General features: G+C 41.2%; 2 protein-coding genes across 2 annotated transcripts in view; one reads left to right on the forward strand and one right to left on the reverse strand.

The window, feature by feature from the left end:
- Positions 1–515: 515 nt before the first annotated feature.
- Positions 516–16,529, reverse strand: part of LOC105105948 (uncharacterized) — a 28,152-nt gene continuing 12,138 nt past the window's right edge. Inside the window, exons 4-6 of the mRNA XM_010999775.3 lie at positions 15,666–15,789; positions 12,146–12,318; positions 516–1,476 (exon numbers count right to left, since the gene is read on the reverse strand). Coding sequence (XP_010998077.3) covers positions 516–1,476; positions 12,146–12,318; positions 15,666–15,789 — 1,258 coding nt within the window. The remainder of the gene's footprint in view (positions 1,477–12,145; positions 12,319–15,665; positions 15,790–16,529) is intronic.
- LOC105105943 (olfactory receptor 1J2) lies at positions 12,015–12,979 on the forward strand. The gene has a single exon (XM_010999770.3). It carries the CDS (start codon positions 12,041–12,043, stop codon positions 12,977–12,979), a length of 939 nt encoding a protein of 312 aa, XP_010998072.3. The 5' UTR covers positions 12,015–12,040.

The raw sequence follows: 16,529 nt of genomic DNA on the forward strand, positions 1-16,529 counted from the left end.
TTGAACATCCGCAAGTGTCTGGGGAGAAAGGAAGTGTGCGCTTTATTCCTGAGGGACAAGAAAGCAGTGCTTTTATTATGTAAGGAGAGTAAAATGTAGTATGTCCTCCTTGCAAGTTCCCGCAGGACTCAGGGTCTCTGGATGCCTGGGTGCCTGGGTGCAGGAGGAGGCATATTCTCACCAAAAATGGGAAATTCGTTAGAAATGGAGATAAGGAAAGTCCTGACACATTTTATAAAACTTTAAAATTGGAGGAAGGGCCAGCCCTGACAGCTTCCATTTAATAACAGCCAAAGTGACATAGCATCCTCAAGGTATTGTACAATCCCCCTTACCCAAGAAAAGAGCAAGTTAGGTCTCATAAAGCACACCCCACTTTTACTGTTCCCCCAACAGGTGCAAGAATAGTATCAGCAAAGATTTCTGAGTGACAGCTAAGGAAGGAAGATAAGTAAGCGCTATTTTCAATCATTTGTATTTATACGTAATTGAGGAAATAAAATCATATGGATGCTTCAAAAGGAGGGTAAACGCCAGTTGGAAGAATACGTTTTCTTACTCAAGAGTTTTCTCAAGGCCCCTTTCATGTCTTTGTTTCTCAGGCTATAAATGAAAGCGTTCAACATGGGAGTGATCACTGCATACACCAATGAAGCAATTATGTTGTTGTCATTGGTGTTGTTGGATGAGGGAAGAAAATACAGACCAATAATTGCCCCATAGTAAAGAGCCACTGCTGAGAGATGCGATCCACAAGTGGACATGGCTTTGCAGACGCCTTTGGTAGAGAGAACCCGGAGGATGGTGGCCCCAATGTGGCCGTAAGAAACCAGGACGCATGAGAACGGAAGCATAATGGCTGTGAACCCTGCAGTGAAGATTACCAGTTGGCTGAGGGAGGTGTCTGAGCAGGACAATTTGAGCAGGGCAGCGAGGTCACAGAAGAAGTGGGGGATGGTGTGCTCAGCACAGAACGACAGCCCGGCTAGGAGGAGGGTGTGCAAAAGGGCACAAAGGCAAGCAGCAGCCCAGGACCCAGCCACCAGCAGGACACAAACACCCTGGCTCATGATGGTGGTATAATGCAGAGGCTGACAGACAGCTACATACCTGTCATAGGCCATCGAAGTGATCAGAAACCTATCCAAATCAGCAAAGAGTATGAAAAGGTATGTCTGGGAAGTGCACCCAGCATAGGGGATGGATTTGTACCTAGTCTGCATGTCCATCAGCATCTTAGGGACAGTGACAGATGAAAAAGAGACGTCGGTGAAGGCCAAGTGGCTGAGGAAGAAGTACATGGGGGTGTGGAGGCGAGAGTCCAGCCTGATGAGCAGGATGATGAGCAGGTTCCCCAGCACCGTGGTCAGGTACACGCCCAGGGACAGGGCGAAGACCACGCCCCGCTGCTCTGGCCGGATGGGGAGCCCCAGGAGGAGGAACCCAGACACGCTGCTCCGGTTCTCCCTCCTCATGCTGGTGTATCAGCGGAAGGGGACTAGTGGGGTGAGTTGAAGGGAAAAGGTGGAATGTCTTCAGATAAAAAAGTGATCATTGTGGCATAGCATAATGGAGATGTTCTTTTCATCTAGGGAAGGTCTTCATCCACATTTTCTTACGTTTGTACCATATTTTACCAGAAAATACAGAAAAAGTGTAGGTTTCTTTCTCAATCTGGTGCCAATCTTTGTAAATGCCAATACTGACAGTCAATGTTTATTCAATGTGGTCCTCACGCACTGTTCTAGTAGCTTATGCGTAGTAACTAATGCAGTAGTCTTAAGAATCTCAGCTACATAGGTACTGTTACTATTCCCACTTTCCAGATGGGATAGCTCAGGCAGACAGTCTCCCAGGCACTGAAGTAAAGAAGAGAAGCCAGGATTTGGACTCAAGAATTTGGACTCCAGAGTTTGTTCTCTGGAAGCAAACAGATTATTTGACGTCAGATGTCTCTTTGCCTTTGTAATTATGTGTGTAATGATCTGCTTAATTCTGTATCCTCTGCTTCTCTGCACATTCCATAATTATTTCTAATCTCTTCACTGGTTGCAGAGCCCAGAATCTATCAAAGACAATTAATGCATATACAACACAAATTTGTTGATCAAATAAAAGATGTCCTACCCAATCAAATTCATCATGGGAGCCTCTTTTTTTCAGCTATTATTATAATTTTTAATAAGATTTTATTTATTTATTTTTATTATTGGGAGGGGGAGGTAATTAGGTTTATTTATTTATTTATGTTTAGAGGGAGTACTGGGGATTGAACCCAGGACCTCGTACATGCTAAGCGTGTGTTCCACTACTTGAGCTATACCCTCTCCCCACCATCATGGCAGCCTCTTTAAGAAATTTACAACAAGTATTGTTCAAGACTCAGGTTTAATCTTCATAATCCTGGGGCCTTATGTTATTTATTATCCACATGGCATCACATTCAAAGTTGTACAATCTAAAAGCCAAACATAATTTTAAAAAGGAATTCTAAACTTAATCTTTAAAAATTGTGATTCAGTATGTTGTACTCCTGTAACTTATATAATATTATACATCAACTATGTCACAATAAAATTTTTTAAATAAACAAAATAGAAAATTAAAAAAAAGAATTCTAATCTTTTTGGTATCTCTAAAATAGCCTCTAAGAGATTTATTTCCTAACCCAAATCAATATTTCTCAAATTTCTATGTATTTATTAAAAGAGAAGGTAGGGATTCACTATAACCTATCAAAACATATTGTAAAGCTATGTTGATTACAACACATAATGTGTTTTTACAAACATAAATCAACAAGACAGTGGAGGGAAATAGCCTATAAACAGACACATGGATAATTAGGACTTGGCCTCCCCATCACCTTGCCAACTAGATTCAGGAGGCAACCGTATACCACCAGTCCTGGCTCCCCCACCCCCATCTGAGTGAAAGGAAGCCTGTAATTATGAACTAATTTAATTCAGTAGGTGAAAATTCATGTCAAATGACAACTTTCAATGACCACAGCAAAGTAGTCAACTGGTTCCCGATAATGTCAGAGCCAAATATAAAATCAGAAAATGAATGAATTCTTTACCATTAGGTCTCCCCAAACCATGAAAGATAGCTTGCTACTTAGTCCTAGAGGCAGAAGGCTTTCTAGACAGATTCCAGCACCTTGGTCCCAATCCTGGCCCCACAATCATCATGGATTATAGAAAATGAACAATGGAACCCTCTAATTTTCTTGAGATTCTTTAGATTATTTGGGTCAGTTTTTCTTGGGGGTGCATGCAGAATTATGCCTGTGTAGTGTGATTCCCAGATCAGCACTGAGCCTTCCCTATCTCTACCCAAAACACCAACCTCAATAGGCTCTGGTACCTAAAATTCTTTCAGCAAGAGAAAAAAAAACTTTAAGGTCCCAACTATGGTTTAGGTTTAAAAATTAACATTCTTGGGAGAGAGCCCTATGGCTAACTTACTGAGATAGAATGGCTGGGAACCCTTAATATTTGGGGACCAGGTTTGGATGGCCAAAAAAGGGCACTGACCTCTAAGTCAAAGTAAGGAGGGAAGGAGGTTGGGGATTACAGGCAAAATAAAAGCAAAGGCTGTAGTCACAGAAGACAAATTTACTGTTCTTCCAATTTGGCTGAATAAATGCTACAGGGCTAAAAATAGTCACATTGTTAATAAAATCTGATTTAGCACCTAAGTTGCCCCAGATGGTTTTCACTTCTTCCCCAGACCTTTCAACACAGGCATTCTGATCCTCATTTTAGAGAGGAGAACACTGGGACTCAGTGATAAAACCTGCCCAGTGTTAAGCACTAGTATATAGTGATCCTGGGATTTGATCCCACGTCTACTTAACTCAAAGAATATATTCTTCTCACTATATTACGTGCCTTCATTAACTCAAGAAACTAGTACTTGCTGCCTAAAAGCATTCAAGAATTTCAGGAAGTAAATCAGGAAGTTTGAAGATGAGTGAAAAATCTGTGGTTCCAAGGTATGTGCCTAGATGGTAACGTCAATGATAATAATAAAATGATAACAACAATCATTCATTCATTAATCACATGCTTACTGTGTGAATAATATAGGCCAGTTGCTGAGACATGTACTTTTTCAGCCTAAAAGGGCCATAAAAAAGCATTGTTTTCATTTAGCCAGTTGGAAACTCGGACTTAAGAGTGTAAGTAATTTACTGTAAATCATTCATCATAAAATTAATGGACAGATCATTCAATCCCGTATTTATCTGATTTCAAACCCATGTTTCTAACCACAATGCTGTACTGACTCCTATAGAGCATGAATTAACAAAATAAAGACACCCGGATACACGCTTCTTGTTAAAGAGAGGAAGGTGAGAGCTGTAATTTCCCCAAAGCCTTTGGGTGGATGTACTGTCTCAGTCCTTAAAAGATGATCATAAGTGAATAGAGAAACTAAGAGGCCAGCTACTGGATTTACAAAAACAGCTGTTCATAAAGTGAATTTCTCAGGGCTCCAGGACAAAGCATATCAACCCTTGGTCAGTATTTTTCATAGACTACCTAACTTCCAATAATAGGCAAAAGGTTAAAGCAACTATGGTACACACCCATTGCAAGTAAAACCACATAGCCAATAAAATGAATTCATAAAGTTTATGATATAATTTTTGAAGGAACGTAATGGAAAATAGTATATAGGCATGTTTAAAACTATTTGTAAAAACAATGCAGATTGTATTATCATTACTATTATTAAACCCGGAAGGTTTTGCTCTCAGCTTGCATGCATGCCAGATATTCACCAAAACTGTGAAAGAGAGAACAATTTCTTGGAGGGGAAGTACAAATGCAAAGGAATTTTAATTAGTATGTCTACCTAAGTCATTTGAGATGATACAACAAAATAATAAAAAGTACTTGGCTCAAGTACAATCACGCGCAAGATTTTGTAGCAGATCATTCACACGCGTGCACACACACACACACTCACACGTGTTGCTGAGTGAAGTCTACGAACACTGCCCTTACCTTGCTCAGGAGAGATAAATTCAAATACATCAGCTCCAGGGTATGAACAAATTATTTATTTTCTCTCCAAAAGACCTTGACCTAGAATACGGAAAAAAAGTCATGAGCTCAACTCTGAAGTGGGAAGAAGGTACACTTTCTCACTGGATCCAAGACAATAACAAAAGTATCCATTTTATCAGCCCAGTGGGGACCCAGGGGACCAAGGCCACAAATTTCTGGTGAGGGACAATTTGTACACTTCTCTTAATCGTACCCAGTGGAGATGTGCCTTTGCCCAAAGGCAAAGATAGTCAACTCTTGTGGGAATATAAATGAGGACTCATTATTTGCAGCTTCATGTAAAGAATGTTCACATCTATGAGCTCATTTAATGGTCCCAATCACTCTTGAGGTAGAGGGCATTTTTCCCGTTTTATTACAATGAGAGTGGCTCAAAAGAAAATAGCCAGGTTACAATTCAAACCCAAACACACTAACGTCACATCTAAAGCCCCACTGCCCCATGATGTCTCTCCTGCAATGGCTCTGCATCCCGTGGACCTCTCCCTTCCACATTCAGTCTGGAGCTGGGAGGAGAGTTGCTCCTTGTCCCTGGGAATCAAAACATTTAACATGGAATTATCACCTTTCTGTTTCTCAGAAATAGAGATTTTCTTCTTCTTATAGAGACATCTAAGTATACATAGGGATTTTTTCAGTTATGACATATAATAATAACTGGCACATAATTAGGGCTCAAACTATGCTCTTTAACTGTAAGTGTGAGAGAAGGCTTCAGAAATCTACTCCACTTGGATTGGCAAAAATAAAGAAGAGATACACAACATTGTAAAATGACTATAATTCAATAAAAAAATTTAAAAAAAAAGAGATGGAGATTCAAGTGGTAGAGATAGCATTTTGTTCATTATTTTTCAATAATTCATTTATTTACTCATTCATAAAAACATGGTGTAACTAGCACGTGGGAAGAATTTTGTGAGGTACTGTGACCACAGATTTTGAAAACATATTTTATTTTTCCTCAGAAGAGCTCCCAATCTAGCGAGCAGATAGAAAAAGCAGTGTCAAATACTGTAATGAAAGCAGGTCCTGAGGGCTATGGGAGCACAGAGGAGGGGGGCCAAACCCAAATTTAAGGGGTCCTGCAAGGTAGGCTTCAGGAAGTTACAAGTAAGCAGAGACCCTAGTCAATCCAGACAAGTAAAATATGACGTGGGTAGTGTAGAAACAGAGCATTTGGAAAGGAGAAAAACAGAGGAATAGGAAGAGAGATGGAGAAGAGAAAAGATGACAAGTTCAGGTAAACAAAATCAGGAAAATCAGAATGGTTAAGATGTACATTGCAACAGGGGAAGACGTTTGCGATGAGGCCAGAGAAATTAGCAAGAATGAATCGTACAGAACCTCGGAAACCATGTTGAACAATCTGTACTTTATCTCAAAAGAAAGGGAGAGCCATAGAAGGATTTGATCCAAAGACTGTCAGTGAGGGGAGGGTATAGCTCAGTGGTAGAACGCATGTTTAGCCTGCATGAGGTCCTGGGTTCAATCCCCAGTACCTCCATAAAACAACAAACACCACCGAAGTTTGACAGCGTCATATTAAAAACTGTCACTATAAGTGAAGAATGGATAATGAGCACATGTTTGTAGTAGGTAGAGAGAATGTTGGCAGGGCAAGGATGGAGTGATGGGATGCAAGACTAGAAGCAAGAAGACTATTTGGGAAGTGGTCACAGTTAGTCAGGTTAGAGATTATGGAAGTCTGTCTGGAGAGACAGTGGAGTCGGAGGGAACTATATAGAGTTAAGCCTGCTTTAGAATCAGAATCTAAAGAATGTGGTAATTTTAATATGAGCTGATTTTGATAAGATGATAGAAAATAGGAAAATTTTGGAAGAGTTTAAAACCTATGTTTATGGCTTGGACGGCTGAGTGTATGGTTGCGCTATTTACTGAGATAGGGGACCTAGAAGGAGAAACAGATTTGAGAAGTTTTTAACACACTGAAATGATGTCCCTGTAGGTCATGCCTAAGAAGAAATTCAGGGGGCAGGTGGATATGTTTTGGGTAGAGATAGAAACTCATGGCCATCAATATAGAAGAGGATAAGACTGTCTAAAAAGGAATAAAATAAACAACATGACAAGAATGGAGAGGAGAGAAAGAGGGAAGGAGACAACAGAGGAAGGAAAGCTCAGAGATGAAGATAGGAGAACGGGGCTGAGACCATGGGGAACACTGACAATCAAGCAAATGACAGAGAAAGAGTGTCCCCCAAAGGCATTGAAGGACAACTAGAGACATAGAAGGAAAATAAAAAATGTGGGACCATGGGAGCTAAGTGACGAAAGCCACCCACTGAATTTAGTAATAAGGAGGAGTTTGTTGATGTAACCAGGAGCAACGTCAGTGAGTGGTGGGAACAGAACCTGGATTACACTGGACAGAGGAGTAAATGGAAAGTAAGGAAGTGCAGAAGGTGGATAGTGGGCCTGAGCCAACATTGAACCCTTGCTGGATGGGTGGGGAACCATCTCCTGTCTGTATTTAACTGAGGACTGCTGGGGATGGTGGAGGGTAGAGAGTGTTGGTTTTTCTGGCACTTCTGGTCTGTTGCGTGTATAAGCAATTTTGTTCCAGTGGCCAAGGAAAATCCTCGAATAAATACAATATTTATAGTTCTAGCCAGAATGTACTGAAATGGTGAGTTAAACAGCTCTGAGTCGGAGAGTGACAGCCTGCAGCATTTGCCTCCTGCGTTGTTCAGATCCACTGAAGTCTTGCTACAGAGTCTTCAGGATGGTGGCCATCGACTTGAGCTGATGGAGCAACATCAGTGCAACAAATTTAGATGACATGAGGCTTCTTAAATTTACTTTTGCTCTCCAGATCTTCTAAGGCTTATGCCAAATTTATTGTTGTGTCTACTGACCTTATGGATTTTTGTGCCTGAAAATGCTCAGCTCCGGTCACTTGATGTCCCATGTGCTAGGTCCCTACTAAGGTCCAGTAGCTTGCCAGCTGCTCCTGGATCCAGGAACACTGAGTGGCAACTCTTCTAATGGAGTTTGCCAGAGGCTCAATGTGGAGCCATCATCTGTTGTGGATGCCTCCAGCACCCTGGGTTCTGCTAACTCAGGTGACCCGATTAGCAGAGTCACTTGTACCACAGCCTGAACCAGCTGCAGAACCCTCCCTTGGTCTAGATCCTACTTACAACTGGCTGTCCATCAAGTCATTTGACAAACTGGTCAGAGCAGTATTCCAGGTGTGGTATGTGCTGTCTCCAAAATCTGAAGAGGCCTGCAGAGAGCTGTGAGAGGTGCAATAACTTGTCCTTGGCTTCCTAGTTGAATCCTGTCTTCACCTATCTCCTTGCAAGCTCCTCTGTGACCTTCTATTTCATGCTCCTGCCACAGGTCTTTCTTCTGTCCACAGTACGTCAGACCTTAATCCAAGGTGTCCCCATCCTGACTCATTGTATTTCAATCTGTCCAAACCTACCACACATAACTTTATCTACCTACTCTGGTCTGTACTTTGGTTACACGGCTTCCTGTATGCAGTATCAGAACTCCCTATCCAAGTCCTTCTGTATGTTTGACCAACCTACTGGCCCCACCACGGAGTTTCCCTCTCCAGTGCCCCACGTGTCTGGTGTGTCCTTCCCAGGAATTCAATGCCTATAGCCAACCTAGGTTCTGGTCCACTTTGATTTTGTTAAGTTGCTACTGGCTAATATTCTGGGAACTTCCCTCTCTGGCTTTTATCTAGAACGTTGCTGAACTCCAACAATTCTGAGTTGAGAGTGTCCCTGGTCCTGCTGGGGGGCGGGTACGTGAAATTGTGACAGTGATACAGGATCATCACAGCCAGAAAGAAGCTGCCCAGACCAAGCTTTGCTGTATCTGCCATCTCTTAAACCCAGATATTAAAAAGGCCAAAATAAACCCTCAAAGATTATCTTAAGCTATCAATACTTCTTTGTTTGTCCTTTACATCTCACTCCTAAGAATCGCCAATGCCACAATAAATGGTCATTTTCTTCAAAAGTTCCATTTCAAAGAACCTGAAGTTTTTAAATTTTGAGTCAACTTTTCTGGATTGTATATCAACATTTTTTTCCCTATTTGCAAGTTTGTGGATTGTTTTTGATCTACTTTCCTTCCTTCCTTCCTTCCTTCCTTCCTTCCTGCCTTCCTTCCTTCCTTCCTTCCTTCTGCCTGTCCGTCCTTCCTTTCTTCTTTCTTCCCTTCTTTTCTCCCTTCCTTGAAAACTATTTTTATTTGATGTAACCAAACTTAAGTTTGTCCAAAAAAGCAGTAAAACCTCCAGAGAAAAAAGTGATTATCCCTGCCTCTTGCCACTTTGCATTTCATAACGATCACCCGAGAGAAGAAATACAAAGTTACTTCCTTTGGGTTGCCTGGTGGGTATGGCGCAGTAAGAGCTTTTTGAATGGGATAAAGTTCCACCTAAATTCTCGGAGGCCATACAGTCATTTGGCTATTTGGACCTTGTGGGAGCCAGTAATTCTTTTTTTTTTTTTTTTTTTTAATTCGCTGGAGTTTATCCTGTGCCAAAGTGTGATTAAGGCTGGGAAACATAGCCTGGAGCAGAAGGGAGACTGAGGGTGCCTGAGATCCTTCCTCTATGGGCTCATTCTCTAAGGTTCCCAGCACAAACATCCCTCCCATGGGACACCTGTCCTAGAGGAATCAAGGGGGAAACTGGGCAATTAATCCAAGTCTGATGGATATTTTAAACTAGAAATTACAAGTTCTGCTCTCTGCCCCCCAGGGCTCCTTCCTTGGCTAGTTACACTTCTCAATTCATAGATCTGGGGCTGGTAGACAGAAGTGACAGTCTGGGCTTGTAGCTTTTTTTTTTTTGATGCTCAAGAAATGCCGAGGACCTTGGAAGCTGATATTCAGATCTCCTAAAGAGAATCTCAGAACACATTTATCCACCAAACGCTGGATCATAAACGCAGTGAGGTCAGTACTGGGGATGGGATGGCTATTTTTTCTCAGCAATATATGGGTTTATATGTGGATATAGAAGACAGAACATCAGAAGGCTGACTTTGGCATGGAGGAGAAAAGACAGTGAAAAAGACAGAGAAAATGAGAGAGGGTGGGGAGGAGCAGAGATACGGTTTCAGGAGGAATTTCCACTTGCTGTAGATCCTGGCATAGTCCAGTTGATGAATGTAGGAGACAGGGTATTTTTGAGCCGCATTTGTGGTCCATGGAAAATGCTTCTAATGAGATAGTAACCTCACTTCCCTATATGTTAGGGAGGAAAGGGCTCTGTGAAGCTATTGCTTTGTTTTGTTGTATACAAGGTGGAAACTGAGGCAGGACACGGGGGTTTGTTGCATACTGGTGCCCAGATAACCAGAGTATTTGAATATACCTGAACGCTTTCCATCATTGGTATATCAGTTTCCTACTGCTGCCCTAAGAAATTGCTACAAACTTGGTGGCTTAAAAGCCCACAAATTTGTTATCTTATAGTTCTGGAGATCAGAAGTCTGAAATGTTGGCATTTCTTCTGAAGGCTCAATGGGGGAATCTGTTTTCTTGCCTTTTCCATCTTCTAGAGGCCACATGCATTCTTTGATCGTGGCCCCTTCCTCCACCTTCTATGCCAATAGCACCATATCATAAAATCTCTGTAACGGACTCTTCTGCTTCCCTCTTCTACATTTAAGGACATCCGTGATTACATCAAGCCCATCCAGATAATCCAGGATAATCTCATATTAAAGTCAGCTGATTAGCAACCTTAATTCCACCCAAACCTTAATTCCCCCTTGCCATGAACCATACGATATCCATAGGTTCTGGGCATTAGGACATGGACATCTTTGGGAGTTATTATTTCTGCTTACCATAATTAACTAGCAGGTGTTGTGTTAAATGGAAGGACCACCTAAGAGGGAGATGAAAACTTGAGATCCAGCTAAAATCTCACTTCTTTTGGCATCTTTTGACAATAGTCCTTATTTTGTAATGGGGTATTGTTACGTTGCATAGGGAGGAGAGGAAATGTATTAAAAAATGATATACTTTATAAGTGCAGTTTTAAGATGTTGTTGCATCATCACTTAACCTTCTGGGTGTTGACAGTAGAAAATAAACCATAAATAAATTTGTAAAAAATATTTGCTGGAAGTCAGATTGCTTTCTCAACATGACATGGGATTCCAGGGAACCCACAACCACCAAAGGAAAGGAGTTTTAATGACATTAAATGGAAATGTGTCTTTCCAGGAAAGTTGGAACAGAGAAGTCAGCAAGGGTGAGGATGGTGGAGGTTAGGAAGAAGAGATTGGAAATGTAGGAGAGACACAGATTTCTCACCATCTTTAAACCATATTAAGGTTGTTATATCTCATCTTAAGATCAATGGGACTCTTTTGAGGAGTCATTTAGGTTTTAAAAAAAGGAATACAGTTTTTTTTAATTGCTCTTTGGCTGCAGTAGGGAGATGGATTAACGTAATCCAGAGTTTCTTAAGGACCATCTCTGAACTGAAATAAACAAAATGTATATATATTGATGAGTGTTTTTAACAAATACTACACTTTGCATCATTTTATTTGAGAAATCTGCCTCCCATCTGAAATTTAACAATAGTTGTTGAAATCACATCTTCTAAATGTCACTATGCAATGGTTGATGATTTAGAATAGTCACCACGAAGCATTCTTGGGGCGATAACATGACTGAGACGTCATTTTCTGTGGTCCAGTCCTCATTGCTGCAGATGCAAGAATTCTATTTTGTCAGTGAACCAAGAAAAGGTGGCTCTTTTTAACATTCTCTGGTAATTTTTCTAATTGTTTTATGTGTCAACATATAAGGGACAGAGAAATATGTTGCATTTCCCACCTTCCATAATAAATTAAAGAACACATATTTTTTCATATGACTGCTAAAAATGATTATTTCAGAGATCTTAATATTCTCAACCATTCTTCACCCCCAGCAGACAGGAGAGGAGCATGAGGAGGGAGAACCAGAGCAGTATGTCCCAGTTCCTCCTCCTGGGGCTCCCCATCCGGCCAGAGCAGCGGGGCGTGGTCTTCGCCCTGTTCCTGGGCGTGTACCTGACCACGGTGCTGGGGAACCTGCTCATCATCCTGCTCATCAGGCTGGACTCTCGCCTCCACACCCCCATGTACTTCTTCCTCAGCCACTTGGCCTTCACCGACGTCTCTTTTTCATCTGTCACTGTCCCTAAGATGCTGATGGACATGCACACTGAGTACAAACTCATCCCCTATGCAGGGTGCATTTCACAGATGTATTTTTTCATATTTTTTACTGACCTGGACAGCTTTCTTATTACATCAATGGCATATGATCGGTACATGGCCATCTGTCACCCTCTTCACTACACCACCATCATGAGGAAGGAGCTGTGTGCCCTCCTAGTGGCTGTTTCCTGGATCCTGTCTGGTGCCAGCTCCCTTTCCCACACCCTCCTCCTGACCCATTTATCTTTCTGTGCTAACACCATCCCCCACTTCTTCTGTGACCTTGGTGCTCTGCTCAAGTTGTCCTGCTCAGACATCTTTCTCAATGAATTGGTCATGTTCACAGTAGGGGTGGTGGTCATTACTCTGCCATTCACATGTATCCTGGTGTCTTATGGTTACATTGGGGCTACCATCCTGAGGGTCCCTTCAACCAAGGGGATGTGCAAAGCATTGTCCACATGTGGCTCCCATCTCTCTGTAGTTTCTCTGTATTATGGGTCAATATTTGGGCAATACCTTTTCCCAACACTAAGCAATTTCATTGACAAGGACATCATTGTAGCTCTCATGTACACAGTGGTCACACCCATGCTGAATCCCTTTATCTACAGCCTTAGGAACAAGGACATAAAAGGTGCCCTTGGGAAACTTTTCAGTAGAGCAACATTTTTCTCACAGTGACATCCAACTTTTATTTAAATTAGAACCTAATTTTGATTCATCTCATAGATTTGATTTTCCATTTGAATAGATCTCAAAACTTTTACGTCTTCAAGCCCTAAGACAAATGATGGCATGTTGGATGTACTGGGTAAATGTTAGCTGACCAGAGTTTCGCTGTTAACAAGTTGACCTTATTAACAATGCTCTCCTTCATAAATAACTTTTAATCAGCAAATGCTAGATTACTTTTATTATTCACTTCTTATTTTTGCAAGTTGGGGGCATACATAATACAAAAATATACATGTTGGTTATTCTTTAATTGAGGAGAATTTTGGAAACTCATATATTTTGGGCCCATAATCTCAGGCTTTCATGCACCCCAGTATCTAAAGAATTAGCTATATTACTACACCACATTCTTATGCCAACAATACAAGATTTTCCTTTCGTCTTTATGGTCTATTACATCACAGAATCCAAACTAGTTGTCACTTAAATAAGGAAATTTTTACTGCCCATGGTATGAAATGTTACAAAAACAAACCTGATGATGGGGACCCTGTAGGGTTTCAAGACTCTTTAGGGATTTCCCCCCTGTCAGCACTGTGGGGTTGATATTTTTTAGCCCCCATAGACAATCAGTAATGAGAGCAAGCTTCATGCTGGCCTCCTTTGTACATATAACGGAATTATAGTGCATAATCTCTAAAAATGTCATTGCTGTCCTCCAAACGCCACTGCAGATTCAGCCCTGACTGTGCTTCATGGACCTCCTGCCCTCCCAAGTGCAGAATGAAAGGAAAGCTTCTCAAACTTTAGCATGCCTAAGGATTGCGGGTGAGCCTGTTAAAACAGATTCCTGGAATCTACCGCCACAAGTTCCAATTCCATCGTTCTGGGATGGGGCCCAAGGACTGGCATTTCTAACAAGCTCCCACAGGACGCTGACGCTGCAGAGGTGTGAACTATGATCTGAAGAGCAATGGAGTGAAGAATTAAAGCATGGACGTTCTGGGGTGCACGTTTACAACAACTTACACGAATTCTGGTAGCGGGTAGAGTGAAACAAGAAAGTGCTAAAATTGTTTTGGTAACAGAGGAATCAATGGTTCAAGTTGGTATTTTCAGATTAATTCTGGCTGCAGTAAATTCCTTTTTCATTTCTAGCATGAGAAGATATTTCCTGAGCTATCAGATTTTCTTTTCTCTTTCATATATAATATAGATGTACCAGACACTGCATATTGTTTCATATCATCACGCAAGACTATATGTTCAATGAAAACAAATTCTCAAAGCTTTGAAAAAAATAACATCCTGTGTCCACTGATGGCTTCTGGTTTACATTAAGCCACATGGAATTTCAGTGTGACTTGTAACTTTGCTAATGTCACTTAAAAACAAGTTTAAATATTTTTAAACTGACAATTATTTCACCCATGCTGCCAAAAAATGTGCACTTCTTATGAAGCACTAGTTGATTTCAGAGCAGCTGTACCTCCAAAAAGGACACTTGAGTTCTTGATAGGACATTGAAAAGGTTTTATTATTTGATGTTATTCATGTCTAAAAGTCCTCATTTAACTTGCCGTGTTTCTTGACACAGCCCATAAGATAGCATTTGTCTTGAATCCAACCCATATTGTCGTTATTATGGACATCAAGGCTACTTTACCCCAGTCTTTTCCTCTTCTCTTTGTGTGCACATGTCTGCCCTATGTAAAATGCAATATATAACTTCATACATAAATATAAGACTAAGTAGTATGTAACCAGCACCTGGAGTGATATTTAAGCCTGTGGTGATGCCCCAACTCTACCAGAGTTGATATTGGATATATGTGTAGAATATTACAACTTTCTTTTGTTATGCCTTTATTTCATTCCATTGGCTCTGACTTAGATGATCCTGTAGGTGAACGGGGACCATCTGGCTTTGTTGCCTCTCTTTCCACAAGGCTCAACTTTCCATTCTTCATGTATCTTTCTGGGCATTTTCAAAGTTAGGTTCTTCTCTTTTTAAAGGAGCAAGCTACATGTATTGGGGAACTAAGACAATGGAGCCCATTAATGTTTATGCTTTGGAGATATTAAAGTAACTTTGATCAGGCAACTGACAAAAGAGATTTCAAGGCATAGTGGAGGCTTTAATAAAATTTCACAGTGAATCTTTGTGTTAATTCAACTAAAAATTAAAAGTTTTAAGTAGATTGATGTATTGATGTTGTATGTATTCTATGTATTGATACGCACAGAAGTAGAAATGGAAACATTATTATAATCAATTACTATAGAAAAAGAACTATAAAATTCCATATAAAATAAATCCCATTTATGTAAACATAAAATTTTGCAAATAAAAACCATTTTAGATGGATAAAAAATGAATAATGGAAGGGTGAAGTACTTTGACATTATCCTTTGTTTTCATGTCTATGTTTTTTGGATTTCCATCATGAAGCAGAATTAATTTTTAAGGCAGCAAATCAAAAAGGAATTTCCACTTGGGAGGAAAGTCACTCTTCACATTCCAAGCTAAGAGTTATCTAGGTGAGACATTAATCTGGTAGGGAAGGGCCAGTGAGGAGGTCTTTCCACACTTCCTTCTGGGCTCACACTCACAGGGCATCCACCCTGATGTTATTTCCAAGGACAGTGTTTCCTCAAAGTCTGCCCTTAGAACCATCTGCCTCAGAACTACCTGACCCCACATCCCATGGATGAGCATCTCCGGAGGTGGAGCTGGGATCTGCATCTTTAACAAGCTCCCCAGGTGATTCTGTGGAACATCAAAGTTTAGGGACCACTGCCTGAGGGCATCTGTTCTGGAGGGAGTAAGAAGAACACTGAGCAATTAATACAGGTTTAATGCATGTTTCCAGCCAAGAGCTTGGTGCCCTGTCCCCTTGGGTCCTCTCCCTGGTGGGTAGAGCACAGTCTTCACATCTCCATTTCTGAAGCCGATGAATTGAGGAGTAGGCTCCAGGCTCATGACTTTTCTCTCTGAAGACAGTGAGAGGTTCAAGGCCACAGAAGCTGTAGGCTAAATCTGGCCTCTGGGTGTCCTACAGAGAAGGTGAGAAACTAGTACATACTTCCGGCATTTAGAGGACTTGAGCATAAAATTCAGAGTAGAACTGGTTATCCTTCACCAATAGCCAACATCAGGGGTGTGTGTGTGTGTGTATGTGTGTGTGTGTACACACAGGTGCTCATCACTTCTCTGTGCTCTTGCTTAAGTCACTTCCTATTACTAATTACCAAAGACAAGGATACCATAATCACCACCACTGAGAGACCCTCATGCCTTTAAACCCAAGCCTTGGGGGAGATGGGGAACAGCCAGCTGGCCGTGTATATTAGTGGGCACATCCCCAAATCCCAGCTGGGAGCCTCATCTCTTCAACACATTCTAGATGTCAGAATGTGTGCTCCTTTAGTGAATGCAGTGTTAACCAGGCCTCTCTAATGCTTCTCTCCAAAATCTGTATCTCTAATATGGATTATGGATTTTCATGGAGTCAAGGGAGCTTGCTGAATCAGGAGTTTGGAGAATTACATGACA

Source organism: Camelus dromedarius, chromosome 10, assembly GCF_036321535.1.
Source record: "Camelus dromedarius isolate mCamDro1 chromosome 10, mCamDro1.pat, whole genome shotgun sequence".
NCBI lineage: Eukaryota > Metazoa > Chordata > Mammalia > Artiodactyla > Camelidae > Camelus > Camelus dromedarius.